The following is a 19,298-nucleotide window of genomic DNA, read 5'->3' as shown; positions in this document are numbered from 1 at the left end:
ATGCTGCCAGCAGCTGTGTCTATGCGTCTTCCTGTGTTCTTCTACCATGATTAGTATCAATCAATTTCAATTCAATTTCAATCAGCAATATGGCAACATCTGATAGTAAAAAGTCATCTGTTTTTTTCAACTGAAATTGATCTCTATAACCCTTACAATGTCTTTGACGATTTTCAACTCCCTTTACCTCCCACCTGTCATTCTTATTGTTTTGATTTGCGTGAATAGTCTTGTGAAATGTTTATATTTAAAAAAAAAATAAATTATTGTTAATATTTTTGTGTGTGATTATTAGTTTTTATGTTGGAATTTTTAAACAAGTCTAGTCTAGTGATTATTTTTAATTGTCAATCATTTTACACCGGCTGTCGAAGAATGTATCGCGTTGAGGATAATCGTTTGTTTACATTTTCCCGCATCTGTGATGAAATTGCCGAGGAGCGAAGTTATTTGAATAAGGCTCAAATTTTGGAGAAATTCTTTAAGAAGGGATGCAATAACAAGGAGTTTAAAGGAGATCTACTGCTATGGGTTCGCATGCTAATACCTTCCGATTCACAGCGTGTCTATAATTTGCAAAATAAACAAATGCTGAAGCTCTTTTCGAGGCTATTCAATACGGATACACGGGAAATGCAGTTGGATTTGGAGCAGGGTAATCTTATCCCTATGAATTTGAATAACATGTGTATTTTATTGTTTTCCAACATTTTAGAGGGTGACGTATCTGAAACGCTGAGGAAATTCTTTGAAAACTCCAATAAATTGAAACCGCAAAAGGATAGTTCTTTATATCTGCAAGATGTTGAAGAATTCCTGGTAAAACTGGAGCAACGTTCGAAAGAGGATGAACAAACGGTGCTACTCAAGGAGCTATGCAAACAGGCAACGTCTCAGGATTTGAAAACTGTATGGAATTGTAATATTTTATGCATATCATATACATATATTAAATTTTATTCTTCTCATTTCAGATTATTCGTATAATAAAACAAGATTTACGTATGAATGCAAAGGCTAGTCATGTCCTGGCGGCTTTTGGCCCCATGGCATATTCATCATATCAAGCAACAAGAGATCTAGCAGCGGTGGTCAAACAATTTGCCTTTAATAAAAAACAGAACAACAATATTTTAACTGCTGCAGCAGCACCCAAAGCAAAGAAAGTTTGTTAAATTGAAATTATCTTCTGACAGAATCGAAAAGTAATGTTTCATATGTTTTCAGGGTAAGGCATCGGCAGTTTCGGTACAAGTTATGACACCCATATCCCCTATGTTGGCCAATGCCTGCAATTCTGTGGAAGAGGCATTTCGAAAGAGCCCATCGGGTCTTTTTAGTGAAATAAAATACGATGGCGAACGGGTGCAAATACATAAACAAGGAAATGAATTTAAGTGAGTTTAATATTCAATTCATTGGATAGATGTGTGTTGTAATATGTCTATATACTTTCTTTTCACAGATTCTTTAGTCGTAACCTAAAGCCAGTTATGGAACACAAGGTTAAGAGGTTTAAAGAAATGATACCAAAGGTATGTCAGAAAATGGAGTGCTTAATTTGGAGTGCTCTAAAAATAGTATCCCTTGCCTCCTTTCGAGACGAGCGTAATGATCTAAAATTTGCGAATAAGTAAAGCCAGAAACCCACTCTTGTGTAATAGAGTTTCTTTGGCTTGGCCGTTTCACTGCAAACTTCAGATCATTTAGCTCCTTTCAGAGAAGAAATGAGGTCATGAATATTTATTCTTTGACTTAACAAGTCAAAATATTTCTTTAATTCTTAGGCCTTCCCTGGTGCCGGTGATATGATCTTGGATTCAGAAATTATATTGGTTGACACCATAACAGGAGAATTACTGCCGTTTGGTTCATTAGGTGCTCATAAAAAGAAAGAATATCAACACGCTGAAGTTTGCCTATTTGTATTCGATTGTTTACTTTTCAAAGGAGAAGATCTTACCACTACGTAAGTGTTGACAAATGAACTTGAAAGCTTTAAAATGACATTGTTACGTTTGATGGTTGTGGGATCATCATATACAGGGTGAGATAAAAAAACTGCAACAAAGTAAAACGCCATGATTTTTACATTTTTTTAAATTTTATTGAATGAAAGCAAAAAATGTCGGAAATAGCATCAAATTTTAGAATAAGTTTAGATTTGTTGAAATTGGTCGCCTTTGGAATGAATTATGGCCTTCAAACCGCCAAAGAAAACGTCACAGGCTGCCCGAATATTGCTTTGCGGTATTTTGGTCCATTCCCGCCGAAGCGCTTGCTTGAGGTGATCGAATCTTTGGTATTTTTTAATGCCAACCTTGCTTTCCAAAATACTCCAGACCCAATAGTCCAACGAATTGGTATCCAGAGATTTTGGTGGCCACTGTGCGCTGGAAATGAAGGGAGGAACCTCATTTTGTAACCATTCTTGGGTGGCGCGTGTTGAGTGCGATGGTGGTGAGTGCTTTTGGAATGTCCCGAGTCTGCGGCGAGTGCTCTAACGATAGCCATTTGTGGTTTTCAATTAAATATAAAGAAATCACACTATCACGCTTGAATTCCATCACGAATAACTTTTTTTCTGGAAAATTCTCTCCAAAATGCTTTTATAGGCGTCTAAACAATATAATGAGCTGTCACTGGAATAATTATAACAGCTGTCGGAGGAGTGGCTTAGAAATGACAGCAGTCTGAAGTTGGTTACGGTTTTTTCATCTCACCCTGTAGACTAATAGACTTGTGATATACAAGACTTCAACTCAGTCTCCGTCTCACAAAGTCTCACGTATATTTGCTACATAAATTTTTAAAACCATATGTTTAATATTTTCCTTTTGTTCGTTTTCTCTTCACAGCCCCCTCCGACAGCGGAGAAAAATCCTTGAAGATAATATAACACCAATCAAAAGCTATGTACAACTTTCCGAATCACATTTCCTCAAGACAAAAACCGAACTCTCCCTTATGACTGCCAAAGTGCTGAGGGCCCACTTAGAAGGAGTGGTGTTAAAAGATCCCTCCGGAATATATCAACCTGGTAAAAGAGGTTGGCTGAAGGTGAAAAAAGATTATCTCTTTGGTGGACGGATGGCCGATACAGCAGATTTGGTGGTGCTGGGAGCATCATATGGTTCCGGCAAACAAGGGGGTGTTTTGAGTATTTTCCTAATGGGTTGTTACGATGAACGGGATCATCTGTGGAAGACGGTTACAAAAGTGCACACTGGGCTGGATGATCAGACACGTTTGGAAATGCATGATCATCTTATGAAGTTGATGGAACGGTCTGATGCCAAACATTTGCCCACATGGTTTTTGTGTAATAAGCCCCTGGTTCCTGATTTCATTGCCAAAGATCCCAAACTAATGCCGGTTTGGGAAATTACCGGCGCCGAATATACCAAATCTGGGGAACATACTGCCTCAGGAATATCCATTAGATTTCCACGTATTACACGTCTAAGAAGCGATAAGACGGCCAAGGAGGCCAATAATTTGGAACACTTGGAGAATATGTATGAGGCTTCTAAGAATAACGTCAATGTTGATTTGTTAATTAAGGGATGTGATGATGAGCCGGAGGATAAAGTGAAAATCAATAGTAAAATCAATTTGGAAGGTTGTATAACAACACCAAAAAGGGAAATTAAAAAGGAGCCTCTAGATGAAAGCCCACAAAGCAGCAGCAGCAAAAAGAAACTAACAACACCCTCCTCAACTAGCAATAAGAAGCGGAAATCAACAGAACCCCCCGAAGAAGAACTCTTTGTGGAAAATAAAAAAGTTAAAATTGAAAAAGATATAAAAGAAAATAAAAAAGTAAAAGATGAAAGAGATACGAAGCGAGATAGCAAAACCAGCGTCAAAAAGCAATTGACCCTTGATTTTGTAATTAAAAAGGAAATCAAAAGTGAAACGACGGATGAGAAGCCCTCCACATCAGCAGCAGCAGCAAACAGCTTAAAAAGGGAAATAAAACAGGAACCCGATGAATATTCTGGCACATCATCGAAAAATGTACGGCAAATGGATGTCGAGCCAAGTGTTACAAAGAAAAGTAGACTATTTAAAAATATTACAGTTTATTTTAATGATGTTAGTGATGTTAATAATTTAAAATGCCTCTTGGAAGCCAATGGTGGTAGTGTTACCACAAATAAAAAATTAGCCAATTTGGTATTGCATGAAACGTGTAAAGCGAATATTACCCCCTCCAACTGTAGGTCGCAATATCGTTTATCGTGTCACCATTTAAGTAAACAATGGCTCCTAGATTGCCTTAAAGAAAATACATTATTGAATTATGGTTTATATGCAGTTGTTTATACGTCGAAAAAATAATAAAGATAAAAGGCATGCCTATTAGTTGTTGTTGTTTATTGTTGTATTTCACTGGATTTCATCATGGCCATTGCCGCTCTTTGTGTATGGAGGTGTGTGTATTTCGTTCATAGATAAGACCACACTTGATTTGTGTCAATTTCTGCAAATCGATCATTAATGTGGGAATACAAAATGGATGTGATAACAGCTTGATTGATCAATGCAACTCTTTTCGATTCTTACTGTTTTGATATGAGTAATGTGTTGAGAATTGAAATTGGTAAAGCTAATATTACTATTAATTAATTTAATATTAATATTAAAAATAAATAAATAGAGGGGAAAAGTTCACCCCTCTTCTATATTTTTGGACATTTTCGGATTAGGATTCCTTGTAATTCGTCCATTTTAAGTTCCTAGTGGCTTTGGAAATATTACAGTCAACAATATGAGGATTATTTTCGTCACATATTATAACACTCAGGTGAGTCGAGTTATGATTATTCCAACTGTTGACCCTTTATGGGGGAGGTTCCGAAGCAGTTGGCCAATATTATCCAATTTGTATCCGACCTAAGACTTATAAAAATATTACAAGGTGCCAGATTTGGACTATATCGACTACTTCTATACTTTATATGAGATATGTGACCAGATTTAGTCGACTAAAGTATTCCATTTTCATGCTCCATTTAATACAGATAAAAATATTGATATTTGAAAAATTTGAAGGAAATCGAACATTTATATCCAATTTTATGCGAAATCATAAATTTCCATAAATTACATGTCCATATCAGGTTTCTGGTTGAGAGACATATACTTAGATATAGCAAGTTGTAAAAAGTCACTGATTATTTTCGCAAGTTATGATAGATAAAAGTATTCAAAGTTGCGACCCTTTGTGGGTGAGGTACCAGAAGGGGTTCGCAGATATATAGCATCGTCACAATAGATCTTGTGTTAGCAAAAATGTTTTGTATGTGTGAAATATAAAGAAAACCTGATGCTTATTTAAAATTTTGACTCTTTTGTGGGGGAGGTACCAGAGGGAATGGTCCGATCTCCACCGTCTTTATAACAGATCGTATGTTGATAGAAATATTCAGATGCGCCAAATGGAATCGGATGTTAATTTTCCGTTTTATGAGCTTCATAAATATTCACAATTTTGATCTTTTGTGGGGGAGTTGCTGTGCAGCACATTATTTTCCTTGAAAATTTTGACATTTTGTGGGAGAGGTATCAGAAGGAATGGACAGATATTGTCCATCTACGAACTTGATCTAAGTTTCATAATAATATTATGATTTACCAAGTTTGGACTAAATCGGATACTTTCTTCGAGAGTTATCCTGCGCACCAGCCGGGCAGAGAGACAGACATACGGCCGGACCGACATCGCTAGATTGACTCCAAATTTCTTGAAACGGATTTGGTCCAAAGCGACCTGGGGTCTAAGACCGTTATTTCGATGAGACAAGTTTTGGCCGTATCAAATTATATATACCCTCTCTAGCCATATGAAAAAAACAAATAAAAAAGCTGCTAAGTTTGGCCGCTTCGAACTTCTATTAGATTCCACAATTTTGAAGAAGCTTGAAAATTTTCAAAAAAAAAAAAAATAATAAATAAATAATAATAATAAATCATCAAAATACCGAATATCGGGAAGTACCGATATATGGGGGGTATAAGAAGACCTGGACCTGCAAAGGCAATTTTCAGTCGTAGGCTGTTGTACCCATAACGAACTACAAATACGAAATGTGAAACCTGCATAGGCAAATTTCTGTCACAGATTGTACTACTCGTTACTACTCGTTAGGGGTGGGGGCCATACCCGAACGTGGACCTATATAGCACACTTTAAATACCAAAGGTTCTGCAGATCAAACACACATTTGAGTAAAATTTAACTAACCTACTTCAATTTGTTCGGAAACTATAAACTATATAACTGCGATATGATACGATTACACCTTAATTGAGTTTTTGAATATTTTTGAAGAAAATAACCTAAAAGACCCCTTTAATGACTCGACTGAGGGTTAAATGGTTTTACAGAAATATACCCCAGAGGTTCATCAATAATATTGCCAATGACAGTATATACCTAAAATGCATGAATTCCAAAGATTCTTAACTCGAATATTTTCAAAAATGAAGATATGGGCGGAACTTTCCACCACCGAAGCTAGAACTCATTATGACCAATAAATACCAGTTTTCAGACAAATCCGTGAAAAAATGTGACAAAAATCATCAAAACATCGAATATCGGGAGGTGCCGTTATATGGGAGCTATACAAAAACGTGGACCTATAAATACAATGTTACCCCACACGAGGTAGGACCCATTATGATTTACAAATACCAATTTTTAGACAAATCCGTGAAAAAATGTGACGAAAACCATCAAAATAGCGAACATCGGGAGGTACCGCTATATGGTGGTTATACCAAAACGTAGACCGATATATCTCATTTTCAATACCACCAATCCTAGACACAATATAAATTGTGCTAATTTTTGACGCTCTACGTCATATAATGTGAGCTGTATCGTGGTTTCAACAGACAGACAGACGGACATCGTTAAATCGACTTAGAATTTTATGCTGATTATGAATATATATACTCTATGGGGTCTACGATGAATATTTAGGAATGTTACAAACGGAATGACAAAGTTAATTTACCCTCCTTCCAAGGTGGAGGGTATAAAAATGAGCAGAAATTTCCCGCCTTGTTTTACATAACTCCCGATGTAACGTGTCTCATATTTTTATACCCTCCACCATAGTATGGAGGGTATACTAAGTTTGTCATTCCGTTTGTAACACCTCAAAATATACATTTTAGACCCCACAAAGTATATATATTCTTGATCAGCATAATTTTACTAAAATGTATTTTATGTCTGCAGGACTTATGGTATCGTGGATCATGTAGATCCACGTTTTTAGTATAGCCCCCATATTAAGGTACCTCCGATATTGGGTATTTTGATGAGTTTAGCGACCTTTTTTTTTACCAGAATTATTTCAAATTTTGTATTTGAATTTCATAATGGATACTACAGCCCATGGTGCAATGAAGAGAAGGTAGGTCAACTTTGAAAAAATAGCAAGTATAGAGGTCTTCCTGTTTGGCTTGTAATGTCAGAATTAGTATCAAAACAATAAAAAAGTTATTGAAAGGAAAACACATACATAAACAAATAAAGATGACATATTAAGCCAAGAAAATAAAAAAATGGAAATCATATGGTATCATAGCCTTACCTTGATATCATTGTACCATGCTACAGCCTATGCCAGAAAATTGTCTGTGCAGGTCCACGTCTTCGTATAGACCCTAATATACGGCTACATTCGGTATTTTTAAGATTTTAACAGAATTTTTAATGGATTTTATTTTTTTGAAAATTGCCAAATTTGTACCAAATGGTGGAGGGTATTCAAAGTTCGGACCGGCCGAACTTAAAGCTTTTTTACTTGTTAACTCTAATTTCATAATCCTATCCATTTTCCTATAATAAAAAAAATAAAATAATAATTTGATGGCTCAATGTTATTTAGTACTGGAAGTTGTTTTTGGGTTAATCACCCTCAAAATGGTCCATACCTCAGCAATTCATTTCTTATATGGGAACTAACTTAACCTCTGATTCAATATTGTGAAATTGAAAATCAAAACAAACATCTATCTTAGCTAAGAATTTATTGAAGAGATATTGCTGATAAAAAATTATAATCGCTCGAGTATACGAGATATCGAACCAATCGGGTTAGAGATACGAAATATACATATGTATGTATGTCAATATATATATGAGTGTATTGTGTATCGATAAACAAAGCAACAAAATTATCTTGCCCACAAATGGAAATCAACAAGCCGTCGCATAATTATTAAATTTATTTACAAACGAGAGCTCGAGTGGAACATTGCCAAATTATTTCTCGGTGGAGAATAACAACTCGATAATTTTTGACAAAAAAAGAAGATAAAACAAAAAATGTTGCTGGAACTACTGGCGTTTGTTGTAATTGGTGGTGTCGCCTTTTACTATTGGGCCACCAAAAATTCCGATTTCTTCAAGAACCGTAACATTGAATATGAGAAACCAATGATATTATTCGGCAATAGCTGGGAGATTTTGATGAAACGTAAGACGGGCTTCCAGGTGCTCTGTGAAATGCATGAAAGGCACAAGGGCATGTAAGTATTGGCTTTAGGGAATATACAAATCGTAAAGGAATATTAATATTTATCCAATTTTAGAGTCTATGGAGCCTTTGATATGCGCGAGCCCGTGTTGATGATACGCGATCCGGAACTGGTGAAACAAGTGACAACCAAAGATTTCGATCATTTTGTAAATCGTCAGATTTTGACTTCGACTACAAGTGAGAATCTATTCGCCCACTCGTTGTTTATGTTGGAAAACGATAAATGGCGTGACATGCGGAGTACGTTGAGTCCAGCTTTTACGGGTAGTAAAATGCGTCAAATGTTTCAGTTGATGGTGCAAACGGTCGATGAGGCCATGTCGTATTTGAAAACCCAACAAACATCTGTGGATGGCATCGATGTGGATGTAAAAGATCTGACAACCCGATTAACCAACGATATTATTGCTTCGACGGCATTTGGTCTGCAAGTGAACTCATTCCGTGATAAGGAGAATGAATTTTATATCAAGGCGAAGAGGGCTATCAGTTTTACGGGGCTGCAACAGTTGAAAATGCTGTTCATTGTTATTTTCCCCAAGGTGGCTGAGGTGAGTGGCACAAAAATGGGTTGAACTTTTTCTTAATGAAAAACAAGTAAAAAATATGTATTTTCGGCCGGACCGAACTTTGAATACCCTCCACCACTTGGAACGAATTTGGCAATTATCAAAAAATAAAATCCGTTAAAAATTCTGTTAAAATCTGAAAAACACCGAATGTAGCCGTTATATTAGGGTCTATGGACCTGCAGAGGCAACATTTATCATAAGCCATTACAATATTCAAATGAGAAACTTGAAAAAATTCGGTGAATAATGTAGCTAAAATAATGGATATACCGAATATGGGGAGGAACCGTTATGTGGGGGCGTAGTCTTCGTCTTCGTAGACCTGCAAAGACAATTTTTTGTACCAAATTTGAAACGATTCCGGTGAATAATGTCGCTAAAATCATCAAAATACCGAATATCGAGAGGTACCGTTATATGGGGGCTATACAAAGACGTGGACCTACATAGACAATTTTTTGTCATAGGTAGTATCGATGACGAACTTCAAATACCAAATTTGAAACAATTCCGGTAAATAATGTCGCCAAAACCATGGGGCCTATACGAAGACGTGAAATACCGAATATCGGAAGGCGCCGTTATATGGGGGCTATACGAAGACGTAGACCTGCACAGAGAATTTTTTGTCATAGACTGTAGTATCGATGACGAACTTCAAATACCAAATTTGTAACAATTCCGGTAAATAATGTCACCAAAATCATCAAAATACCGAATATCGGGAGGTACGGTTACATGGAGGCTATACGAAGACGTTGACCTGCACAGACAATTTTCTGTCTAAAGCTGTAGTATCCATTACCAACCTCAGATTCCAAATTTGAAGCGATTCCGGTAAATAATGTCACCAAAATCATCAAAATACCGAATATCGGGAGGCGCCGCTATATGGGGCCTATACGAAGACGTGAACCTGCACAGACAATTTTCTGTCATAGGCTGTAGTATCCATTACCAACTTCAAATTCCAAATTTGAAACAATTCCGGTGAATAATGTCGTTAAAATCATCAAAATACCGAAGGTACCGTTATATTAGGGCTATACAAAGACGTGGACCTGCACAGACAATTTTCTGTCTTAGGCTGTAGTATCCACTACGAACTTCAAATTCCAAATTTGAAACATTTCCGGTGAAAAGTGTTGCTTAAATCAACAAAAAACCGAGAATAGGGAGGTACCATTATATGGGGACTATACCAAAAGTCCTGCAGACACAATGTACATTTGAGTGATTTCCACAGACGGACAGACGGTCGGACATAGCTAAAACATCATAGAATTGGATGCTGATCAAGAATATATATACTTTGTGGGGTCAAAAATGTATATTTCGAGGTGTTACTAACGATATGACAAACCTCATATACCCTCCATACTATGGTGGGGGGGTATAAAAATAAATTGATTTTTTTTTTTTTTTTTCAGAAAAATATTTTTTATATTCCAAATCTTTTTTTCCAGAAACTGAAAATGGATATATTTGAGAAATCCTTTACCGACTACTTTATGAATCTCGTCTTGGGCACAATGAAATATCGCCAAGAACACAATATACATCGTCCGGACATGATAAATTTGCTTATGGAAGCCCGTGGCATGATACCCACGGAGGTGCAGAAAACCTATTTCCGTCAATGGACCGATCTAGAGCTTGTGGCACAATGCTTGCTCTTCCTATTTGCTGGATTCGAACCATCATCGGGGGTAATGAGTTTTGCCGCCCATGAGCTAATGGAAAATCCGGAAGTTCAACAAAAACTTTATGAAGAAATCGCTGAAATCGACAAAGATTTACAGGGTACACCGGTGTCATATGAAATGTTACAGAAAATGTCCTATATGGATATGGTGGTATCGGAGGTTCTGCGCAAATGGCCAGTGGCGGGGGTGACAGATCGTATATGTAATAAAGAGTTTGAATATGAATCGAAGGAGACGGGTGAAAGGGTTGTGGTCAAGAAGGGTGAGAAGGTACGAATCTCCATGTGTGGCATGCAACGAGATCCGAGGTATTACGAAAATCCAAATGTTTTTGATCCCGAGCGTTTTAGTGCGGAGAATAAGGGGAAAATTGAGAATGGTACATATATGCCATTTGGTTTGGGTCCACGTAATTGTATTGGTAAGATTCTCAAATTATGGCTATTGAAAAATAATAAATCAATAAATTTTGGTTATTGTTTTAGGAAACCGTTTCGCCATTTTGGAGGTGAAAACTTTTCTCTATTATCTATTGCGTGATTACAGTTTGGAACCCTGCGCCAAGTCCTGTGTACCTCTGGTCTTGGATCCCACCAGTATACAGCTGCTACCCAAGGGCGGTTTTTGGTTGAAATTGAAACCAAGAAAAGCTTAACCTCTTATGTTGGGTGTTAGATCGATAAGCAACTTGAAAAAATGTTGAGAACTTATATAGTATTATAAGCTTCTGTCCTAATTTATATATATATATATATATATATATATATATATATATATATATATATATATATATATATATATATATATATATATATATATATATATATATATATATATATATATATATATATATATATATATATATATATATATATTAGATACAGGTCGGAACTTAATGACAATTGATTTGTTTGATAACACTGTGCAACAAAGGTCAGAGAAAAATTTGCAGGAAGACCGAAAAAGATTATGAAAGTAGAGCTGATAAGTAAAAAAGCTGTAAGTTCGGCCGGGCGGAAGTTTGAATACCCCCACCATTTGGAACGAATTTTTCAATTTTCAAAAAAAAAACCGTTAAAAATTCTGTTAAAATCTTAAAAATAGCGAATATAGCCGTTATTTTGGGGTCTATACGACGTGGACCTACATAGACATTTTTTGTCATAAACCATTACCATATTCAAATTCGAAACTTGAAATAAACGGTGAATAATGTAGCTAAACTAATCAAAATATGGTATATAGGGAGGTACCGTTATATCGGAGCTATGCGAAGACCTGGAACCAGTATAGACAATTTTCTGTCACAGGCTGCAGCATCCATTACGACTTCAAATACCACATCTCAAATAATTTCTGTGGGTATTGTACCTAAAATCTTCAAAATACCGAATATAGGGAGGTATTGATATATACGAAGACCTGGACCTGCATAGACAATTTTCTGTCACAGACTGTAATTCCCATTATGAACTCTAAATACGTAATTTGAAACTACACTGGTGAATAATGACTCTAAGATCATCAAAATACCGAATATTTGGAGGTACCGTTATATGGGGGATATACGAAGACGTGGACCTGCACAGACAATTTTCTGTATCTAGTATCCATTACGAACTTCAAATACCAAATTTGATACAATTCCGGTTAATAATGTCGCTAAAATTATCAAGATATCGAATATCGGGAGGTACCGTTATATGGGGGCTATACGAAGACGTGGACATGCACTGACAATTTTCTGGCATGGGATGAAGAATCCATTACGAACTTCACATGCGAAATTTGAAACAATTCCGGTAAATAATGTCGCTAAAATCATCAAAATACCGAATATAGGGAGGTACCGTTATATGGGGGCTATATGAAAACGTGGACCTACATGGCCCATTTACGAACTTAACCTGCCTACTGGAAAAATAAACATGTGTGCAAAATTTTAGCCATCTATCTCAATTTATTCGAAAGATAGCGTGATTACAACAGACAGACAGGCGGACAGACGGACAGACAGACGGACATCGCTAAATCGACTTAGAATTTTAGGCTGATCAAGAATATATATATACTTTGTTGGGTCTGACATGAGTATTTCGAGGAGTTACAAACGGAATGACAAAGTTAATATACCCTCCATAGTATGGTGGAGGGTATAAAAAGTAGAGCTAAAAATATGAGACACGTCTATCGGCATTTAGAAAGTATATATAGGCAAATACACAAAACAGGCCAAGGAAGTTCCGACCATTTTTAAATAAAAACAATTAAAAACAAGTAAGCAAAGGCCACAGTCGAGCGGGGCCGACCGTTGAATACCCTACAACACTATAATAAACGATACAGTTTATATAGGCGAGATACTCGAAAGAATTCCACAAGATATTGTGACAAATAATAAAAGAAAACCATCAGGTTTCGTTCTCTAATTTTCGAATTATAGCAACTTTAACTAATTTGCTCATTTCCAATTTATTGGAAGATGTTGCGCGTAAATGGTCTTCCTAGATCTGGAACCAATATTTCCCAAAGACCTATAATCTCTCAGAAGTGGCAAAAGATTAACATTTATTATTGGTTTTTGACTGAAACGCATCTATATGAGATACAGACATTTGACTATATTCTTCAACGAAATCAGCGTTAACGAAATAGTCAGAAGTGCGTCTTTCCTGTATTTGTGAATTCTCCAAAAAGTCTCTAGAATAGACATTTCCGTATTTTGTCTACAAAAGTTGGCAAACTATTTCACACATTGAATATTTTTGGATGGCCATCCAAAACTGCTTGGCTTTTGCAATGTCCGGTAACCCCCATTCAAATGAGCGTGAGGATCGGGCGATAATTACGACCTGCTGACAATTTTGCAGTTTTTTGGTCCATTTCAACCCCTAAATATATGGCGATCATCTCCAAAAAGAGTAGGCTTCAATTCTGACCCTCATCTTATCCCCATGCAAAATTTCGTAAGGATCGGGCCATAAATGCGATCTGTATATGATATCCTGATATCCTAACTACTTAGTTTTGCTAGCTGTAGAAATATAACCAAATGTTTAATTCAAAATGAAAATATGCCAAAAATATGACAAATTTAAAAAAATATGAGAAAATATTACAAAATCAATATTTTCATCTTTAGAGAGATATTTTTATGCGATTTTTTAGACGTTTTTTCTTTCCTGCCAAGAGACCATTCTGAATTAATGAGAACTGTCGAAATCTGTTCAGCCGTTCTCGACATATATGAGATCTTTCAAGCATATCTTCTTTGATAGGCATATATATCGCACATATTTTGCTATATATCCAATTTGTTGGATCTTAACATCAATGTAAAGATCAGAAATAACCTTGTCATGGCTTTGTGATTTCGCCGCGATTTAAAATATTCGCGGTTTAATGAAAAATTTGGAATTTATTCAACAAAAAAATATGGTCTATTTTACCCGCTAAATATTATCCGATGATCACCCAAATTGGTAGGCTTCTTCCCCGCCCTAAACTCTAGCCCCATGCTAACTTCCGCTTTGATTGGTCTATAATTGCGACCTGTAGAGCAACTGCAAAATCAGGATTTTTTTTCAGTTTTTGGTCCATTTCAACCCCTAAATATTATGCGATCATCTCCAAAAGAAATAGGGTTCTATTCTGACCCTAGCCCCACCTCCATTCTAAATTTCGTGAAGATCTGACCATAATTGCGACCTGTAGAGTGATTACAAATTAACATGGACAGACGGACAGACGGACGGACGGACATACATAGCTAGATCGACTCAGCTCGGCGAGATAGGAAGATCCATATATACTTTCCTATGTGGGAAACCAATATTTCGTGGTGTTACATAATTTTTAGCCCAATCAAACTTATAATACCCCCAACACATAGTGTTGTAGGGTATAAAAAAACAATATGTTGGGCCGGGCCGAATTTTGAATACCCTCCACTATTTGGAACGAATTTGGAAATTTTCAAAAAAAAAAAAAAAAAAAATCCATAAAAAATTCTGTTAAAATCTTAAAAATACCGAATATGGACGTTATATTAGGGTCATAAGCCGTTACCATATTTAAATTCGAAACTTGAAATACACGGTGAATAATGACGCTAAAATCATCAAAATACCGAATATCGGGAGGTACCGTTATGTGGTGGCTATATGAAAACGTGGACCTACATGGCCCATTTACAAACTTAAGCAACATTCGGGCAGCGTGTGATGGTTTCATTGGCCGTTTGTAGGTCATAATTCGTGCCAAAGGTGACCAATTCAAATCTAAGTTTATTCTAAAATTTGATGCTATTTTTTCATTCAATAAAATTAAAAAAAAAATGTAAAAATTATGGCGTTTGACTTTGTTGCAGTTTTTTTTATCTCACCCTGTATACCTAGGATGCATGGATTCCATGGAATATTTCAAATATTTCCAAAAATTTTAAAATTGTTAAAATTTCAAGGTAAATTTTTAAAACGCCAATACACCTGTCACTTATTTTTGGCTCTATTTTCAAAATCTTTTCGGTATTTCCTGCAATTTTAGAAAAATTAAGGTTTGTAGCACAGTGTTATTATTTGGCCGATTTTATTCCACAACGGGGAAGGGCACATTAGAGACAGGTCCGATTTTTCATGCCAGTGAATTTTTGTTTAATAATTGAATGTGTTGTTTTTGTTTGTAAGTTCATTTGCAAAGAATAAATAAACAAACCCAAAGCAAAAACAATTCTAATGGCTCTCCGGGAAGAGACAACCTTATCTTTCTCTCACCAGCGTTTTTTTCATGAGATTCAATTAACCAAAGCAAAAATTCATTTCATTGTCAATTGAACGTTTCGGGAGTACATAGCGTAACGGTCGAACATCATCCGTTCAATTAAATTGTAAAATAAAATGTTTCTAGTATTAGTTTCAATTCTGTTAATTGGTGGCTCATATTTCTACTATTGGGCCACCAAAAATAACAACTATTTCAAGGAACGAAATTTGGACTATGAAAAACCAATATTTCTCTTCGGCAATGGTCTGGAGATATTAATGCGACGTAAAACCGGGTTTCAGGTTCTGTGTGAATTGCATCAGCGGCACAAGGGAATGTAAGTAGAAACTACTTTGAGCACATCCATATCTCAATTATATTATTTATTTTAGGGTCTACGGCGCCTTTGACAATCGCCAGCCATTGTATATGATCCGCGATCCGGACTTGGTAAAACAGGTACTGATCAAAGATTTCGATCACTTCGTCAATCGCCAGTCATTTGCCGCAAATAGTGACAATTTCATTGCAAATTCCCTATTCATGTTGGAGAACGACAAATGGCGCGACATGCGAAGTACCCTGAGTCCAGCTTTTACCGGCAGTAAAATGCGTCAAATGTTGCAGTTGATTTTACAAACCGTCGATGAGGCAATGTCTTATTTGAGGGCACAACAAACGGCCACAGATGGTTTCGATGTCGACATCAAAGATATGACAACACGCCTCACCAATGATATCATTGCCTCGACAGCGTTTGGTCTGCAAGTGAACTCATTTCGTGACAAAGACAATGAATTCTATATTAAGGCCAAAAAAGCCATCAATTTTACGGGGCTACAACAATTCAAAATGATTTTCATGATGGTCTTCCCCAAGTTGGCAGAGGTGAGTTTTGATAAAAAAACAAAGTTTTTATAGACTTCGGATGATCGATTTTTTTCATAAGAGGATCGATTTTTTTCTATAGAAAGAAATGCAGGATTGATTTTCGATTTGATTTGATTTCTAAAAATAGTCCTTTGGGATCGGAGGATCGATTTTTTTTCTCAAAATAGTCCTTTGAGACCAGAAGATCGATTTTTTTTATAGAAAAATTGTCATCTAGGACCAGAGGATCGATTTTTTTCTTTAGAAAAATTGTCCTCTGGGACCAGAGTATCGATTTTTTTTCTTTAGAAAAAAAGTTCTCTGAGTGCAGAGGATTGATTTTTTTTGTAGAAAAAACTTCTCTGAGACCCGGGGATCAATTTATTTCTGTAGAAAAAAAAAAACAGATGATTTCTATAGAAAAAAACTCCTCTGTGAACATAGGATTAATTTTTTACTCCTGTGAACAGAGGATCGTTTTTTTCTTTAGAAAAAAAGGTACTCCTCTGGGACCAGGGGATCGATTTTTGCTATATAAAAAAAGAACTCCTCTGGGACCAGACGATCGACTTTTGTCTATTTAAAAAAGAACTCCTTTGGGACCAGAGGATCGACTTTTTTCTATAGGAAAAAACTTATCTGTGAACCGAGGATTTTTCTTCTATAGAAAAAGAAACTTCCCTTGGAAAATCGAGGCCTCAGTGTGCTCTGAGGCATTTTTTCCGTACAGGAAAAAAATCGAGGCCTCAGAGTGCTCTGAGGCATTTTATTCGTATAGAAAAATCGAGGTCTCAGTGTACTCTGAGGCATTTTTTTCGTATAGAAAAATCGAGGCCTCTGTGTTCTCTGAGGTCTGTCTTTTCGTATAGAAAAAAATCGATGCCTCAGTGTGCTCTGAGGCATTTTTTTCGTATAGGAAATAAATTGAGGCCTCATTGTGTTCTGAGGCATTTTTTTTCTACAAAAAAAATTGAGGCCCTGTCTGTTCTGAGGCATTTTTTCGTATAGGAAAAAAATTGAGGCCTCAGTGTGCTCTGAGGCATTTTTTTTCGAATAGGAAAACAAATTGAGGCCTCAGTGTGCTCTGAGGCATTTTATTCGTATAGGAAAAACTCGAGGCCTCAGTGTGCTCTGAGGCATTTTTTTGCCTAGAAAAAAAAAATAGAGGCCTCAATGTGCTCTGAGGCCTGTTTTTTCGTCTAGGAAAAAATTCGAGGCTCTGAGGCATTTTTTTCGTATAGGAAAAAAATCGAGGCCTCACTGTGCTCTGAGGCATTTTTTTCGTATAGGAAAAAAATCGAGGCCTCAGTGTGTTCTGAGGCATTTTTTTTCGTATAGGAAAAAAATAGAGGCCTCAGTGTGTTCTGAGGCATCTTTTTTTTCAATAAAAAATCGAAACCCCTGTATGTTCTGAGGCATATTTTTCGTATAGAAAAAAATCGAGGCCTTAGTGTGTTCTGATACCTGTTTTTAAGTAGAGAAAAAAATTGAGGCCTCAGGTGCTCTGAGGCATTTTTCTTCGTATAGGGAAAAATCGAGGCCTCAATGTGCTCTAAGGCGTTTTTTTCCTATAGCAAAAAATCGAGGCCTCACTGTGCTCTGAGGCTTTTTTGTTGTATAGAAAAATAATTCGAGGCCTCCCTGTGCTCTGAGACATTTTTTTGTATAGCAAAAAAATCGAGGCCTCAGTTCAGGATGCCTTTTTTGAGGCCATTTATATATTTCTTTAATTTTTTCCAGATTTTATCCATCGACATTTTCGACAAGGAATTTACCAATTATTTTATGCATCTGGTGTTGGATGCCATGAAATATCGCCAGGAACACAACATACATCGTCCGGACATGATCAATTTGCTGATGGAGGCCCGTGGCATGATACCCACCGAGATACAGAAAACCCATTTTCGCCAATGGTCCGATATAGAAGTGGTTTCACAATGTTTGATATTTCTGTTTGCCGGCTTCGAACCATCATCGAGCGTCATGAGTTTTGGTGCCCATGAGTTAATGGAAAATCCGGAGGCCCAAGAGAAGCTCTATAAAGAAATTCTAGAAGTTCATGAGGAGCTGCAAGGTGAACCTGTGACCTATGAGATTCTGCAGAAAATGCCCTACATGGAAATGGTCGTGTCGGAGGTGTTGAGAAAATGGCCGGTGGCCTTGATATCGGATCGTTCATGTACCAAGGATTTTGAATATGAATCCCCTGAGACAGGGGAGCGTATTACCATTAAGAAGGGAGAAAAGTTGCGCATATCCATGTGTGGCATACAACGTGATCCGAAATACTATGAGAATCCTGATGCCTTCGATCCGGAACGTTTTAGTGTTGAGAATAAGGGAAAAATTGAGGTTGGCACATATTTACCCTTTGGCTTGGGTCCACGTAATTGTATTGGTAAGTTTTAAGGAGAGCCTTGATGCGAAGAAGAACATTTTTATTTTTTATTTGTATCCTTTGCTTTCTAGGAAATCGTTTTGCTTTGCTGGAGATTAAGGCTTTCCTTTACTACCTTGTACGTGATTATCGTCTAGAAGTGAGTCCCAAAACGTCTCAACCTTTGACTCTGGATCCAGCCAGCATGCAGTTGTTGCCCAAGGGAGGCTTTTGGCTTAAATGCATACCAAGAAAAAGTTAAATAATTTGTTTTGATTTTTTTGTTGTTATTTTTTGGTTTTTAATAAAATTGCATATCTATAATGGAAACTAATTACACCCTGCACAAAGATACCATACCATATTGGCGTTTTGCTTTGCCAAGCAAAAAAAAAAAAAAAACATGACGCTTGTGTTTATCTGTAGTGATATCTTGCCGAACGAA

The 19,298-nt window shown here is 36.5% G+C and overlaps 4 protein-coding genes across 5 annotated transcripts in view; 3 read left to right on the top strand and 1 right to left on the bottom strand.

The window, feature by feature from the left end:
* The window catches only part of LOC101900138 (cubilin), a 225,946-nt gene that overhangs the window by 2,668 nt on the left and 203,980 nt on the right, over positions 1-19,298 (bottom strand). The gene's annotated exons all lie outside the window — the stretch shown is intronic.
* LOC101900837 (DNA ligase 3) lies at positions 197-4,368 on the top strand. Its single transcript, XM_005180064.4, has 7 exons — positions 197-655; positions 716-909; positions 975-1,166; positions 1,228-1,397; positions 1,466-1,535; positions 1,788-1,969; positions 2,859-4,368. The coding sequence occupies exons 1-7, from the start codon at positions 301-303 to the stop codon at positions 4,342-4,344; spliced, it is 2,649 nt and encodes an 882-aa protein (XP_005180121.1). The 5' UTR covers positions 197-300; the 3' UTR covers positions 4,345-4,368.
* LOC101900658 (probable cytochrome P450 9f2) lies at positions 8,190-11,569 on the top strand. Its single transcript, XM_005180063.4, has 4 exons — positions 8,190-8,553; positions 8,617-9,115; positions 10,603-11,263; positions 11,328-11,569. Exons 1-4 carry the CDS (start codon positions 8,351-8,353, stop codon positions 11,495-11,497), a joined length of 1,533 nt encoding a protein of 510 aa, XP_005180120.1. The 5' UTR covers positions 8,190-8,350; the 3' UTR covers positions 11,498-11,569.
* LOC101899118 (probable cytochrome P450 9f2) lies at positions 15,653-19,187 on the top strand. Its single transcript, XM_005180054.4, has 4 exons — positions 15,653-15,940; positions 15,996-16,491; positions 18,214-18,874; positions 18,946-19,187. The coding sequence occupies exons 1-4, from the start codon at positions 15,738-15,740 to the stop codon at positions 19,113-19,115; spliced, it is 1,530 nt and encodes a 509-aa protein (XP_005180111.3). The 5' UTR covers positions 15,653-15,737; the 3' UTR covers positions 19,116-19,187.

The sequence above is a fragment of the Musca domestica genome, unplaced genomic scaffold, assembly GCF_030504385.1.
Source record: "Musca domestica strain aabys unplaced genomic scaffold, Musca_domestica.polishedcontigs.V.1.1 1, whole genome shotgun sequence".
Lineage (NCBI taxonomy): Eukaryota > Metazoa > Arthropoda > Insecta > Diptera > Muscidae > Musca > Musca domestica.
Note: the sequence above shows the minus strand (reverse complement) of the source record. Positions and strands in the feature narration are given on the sequence as shown.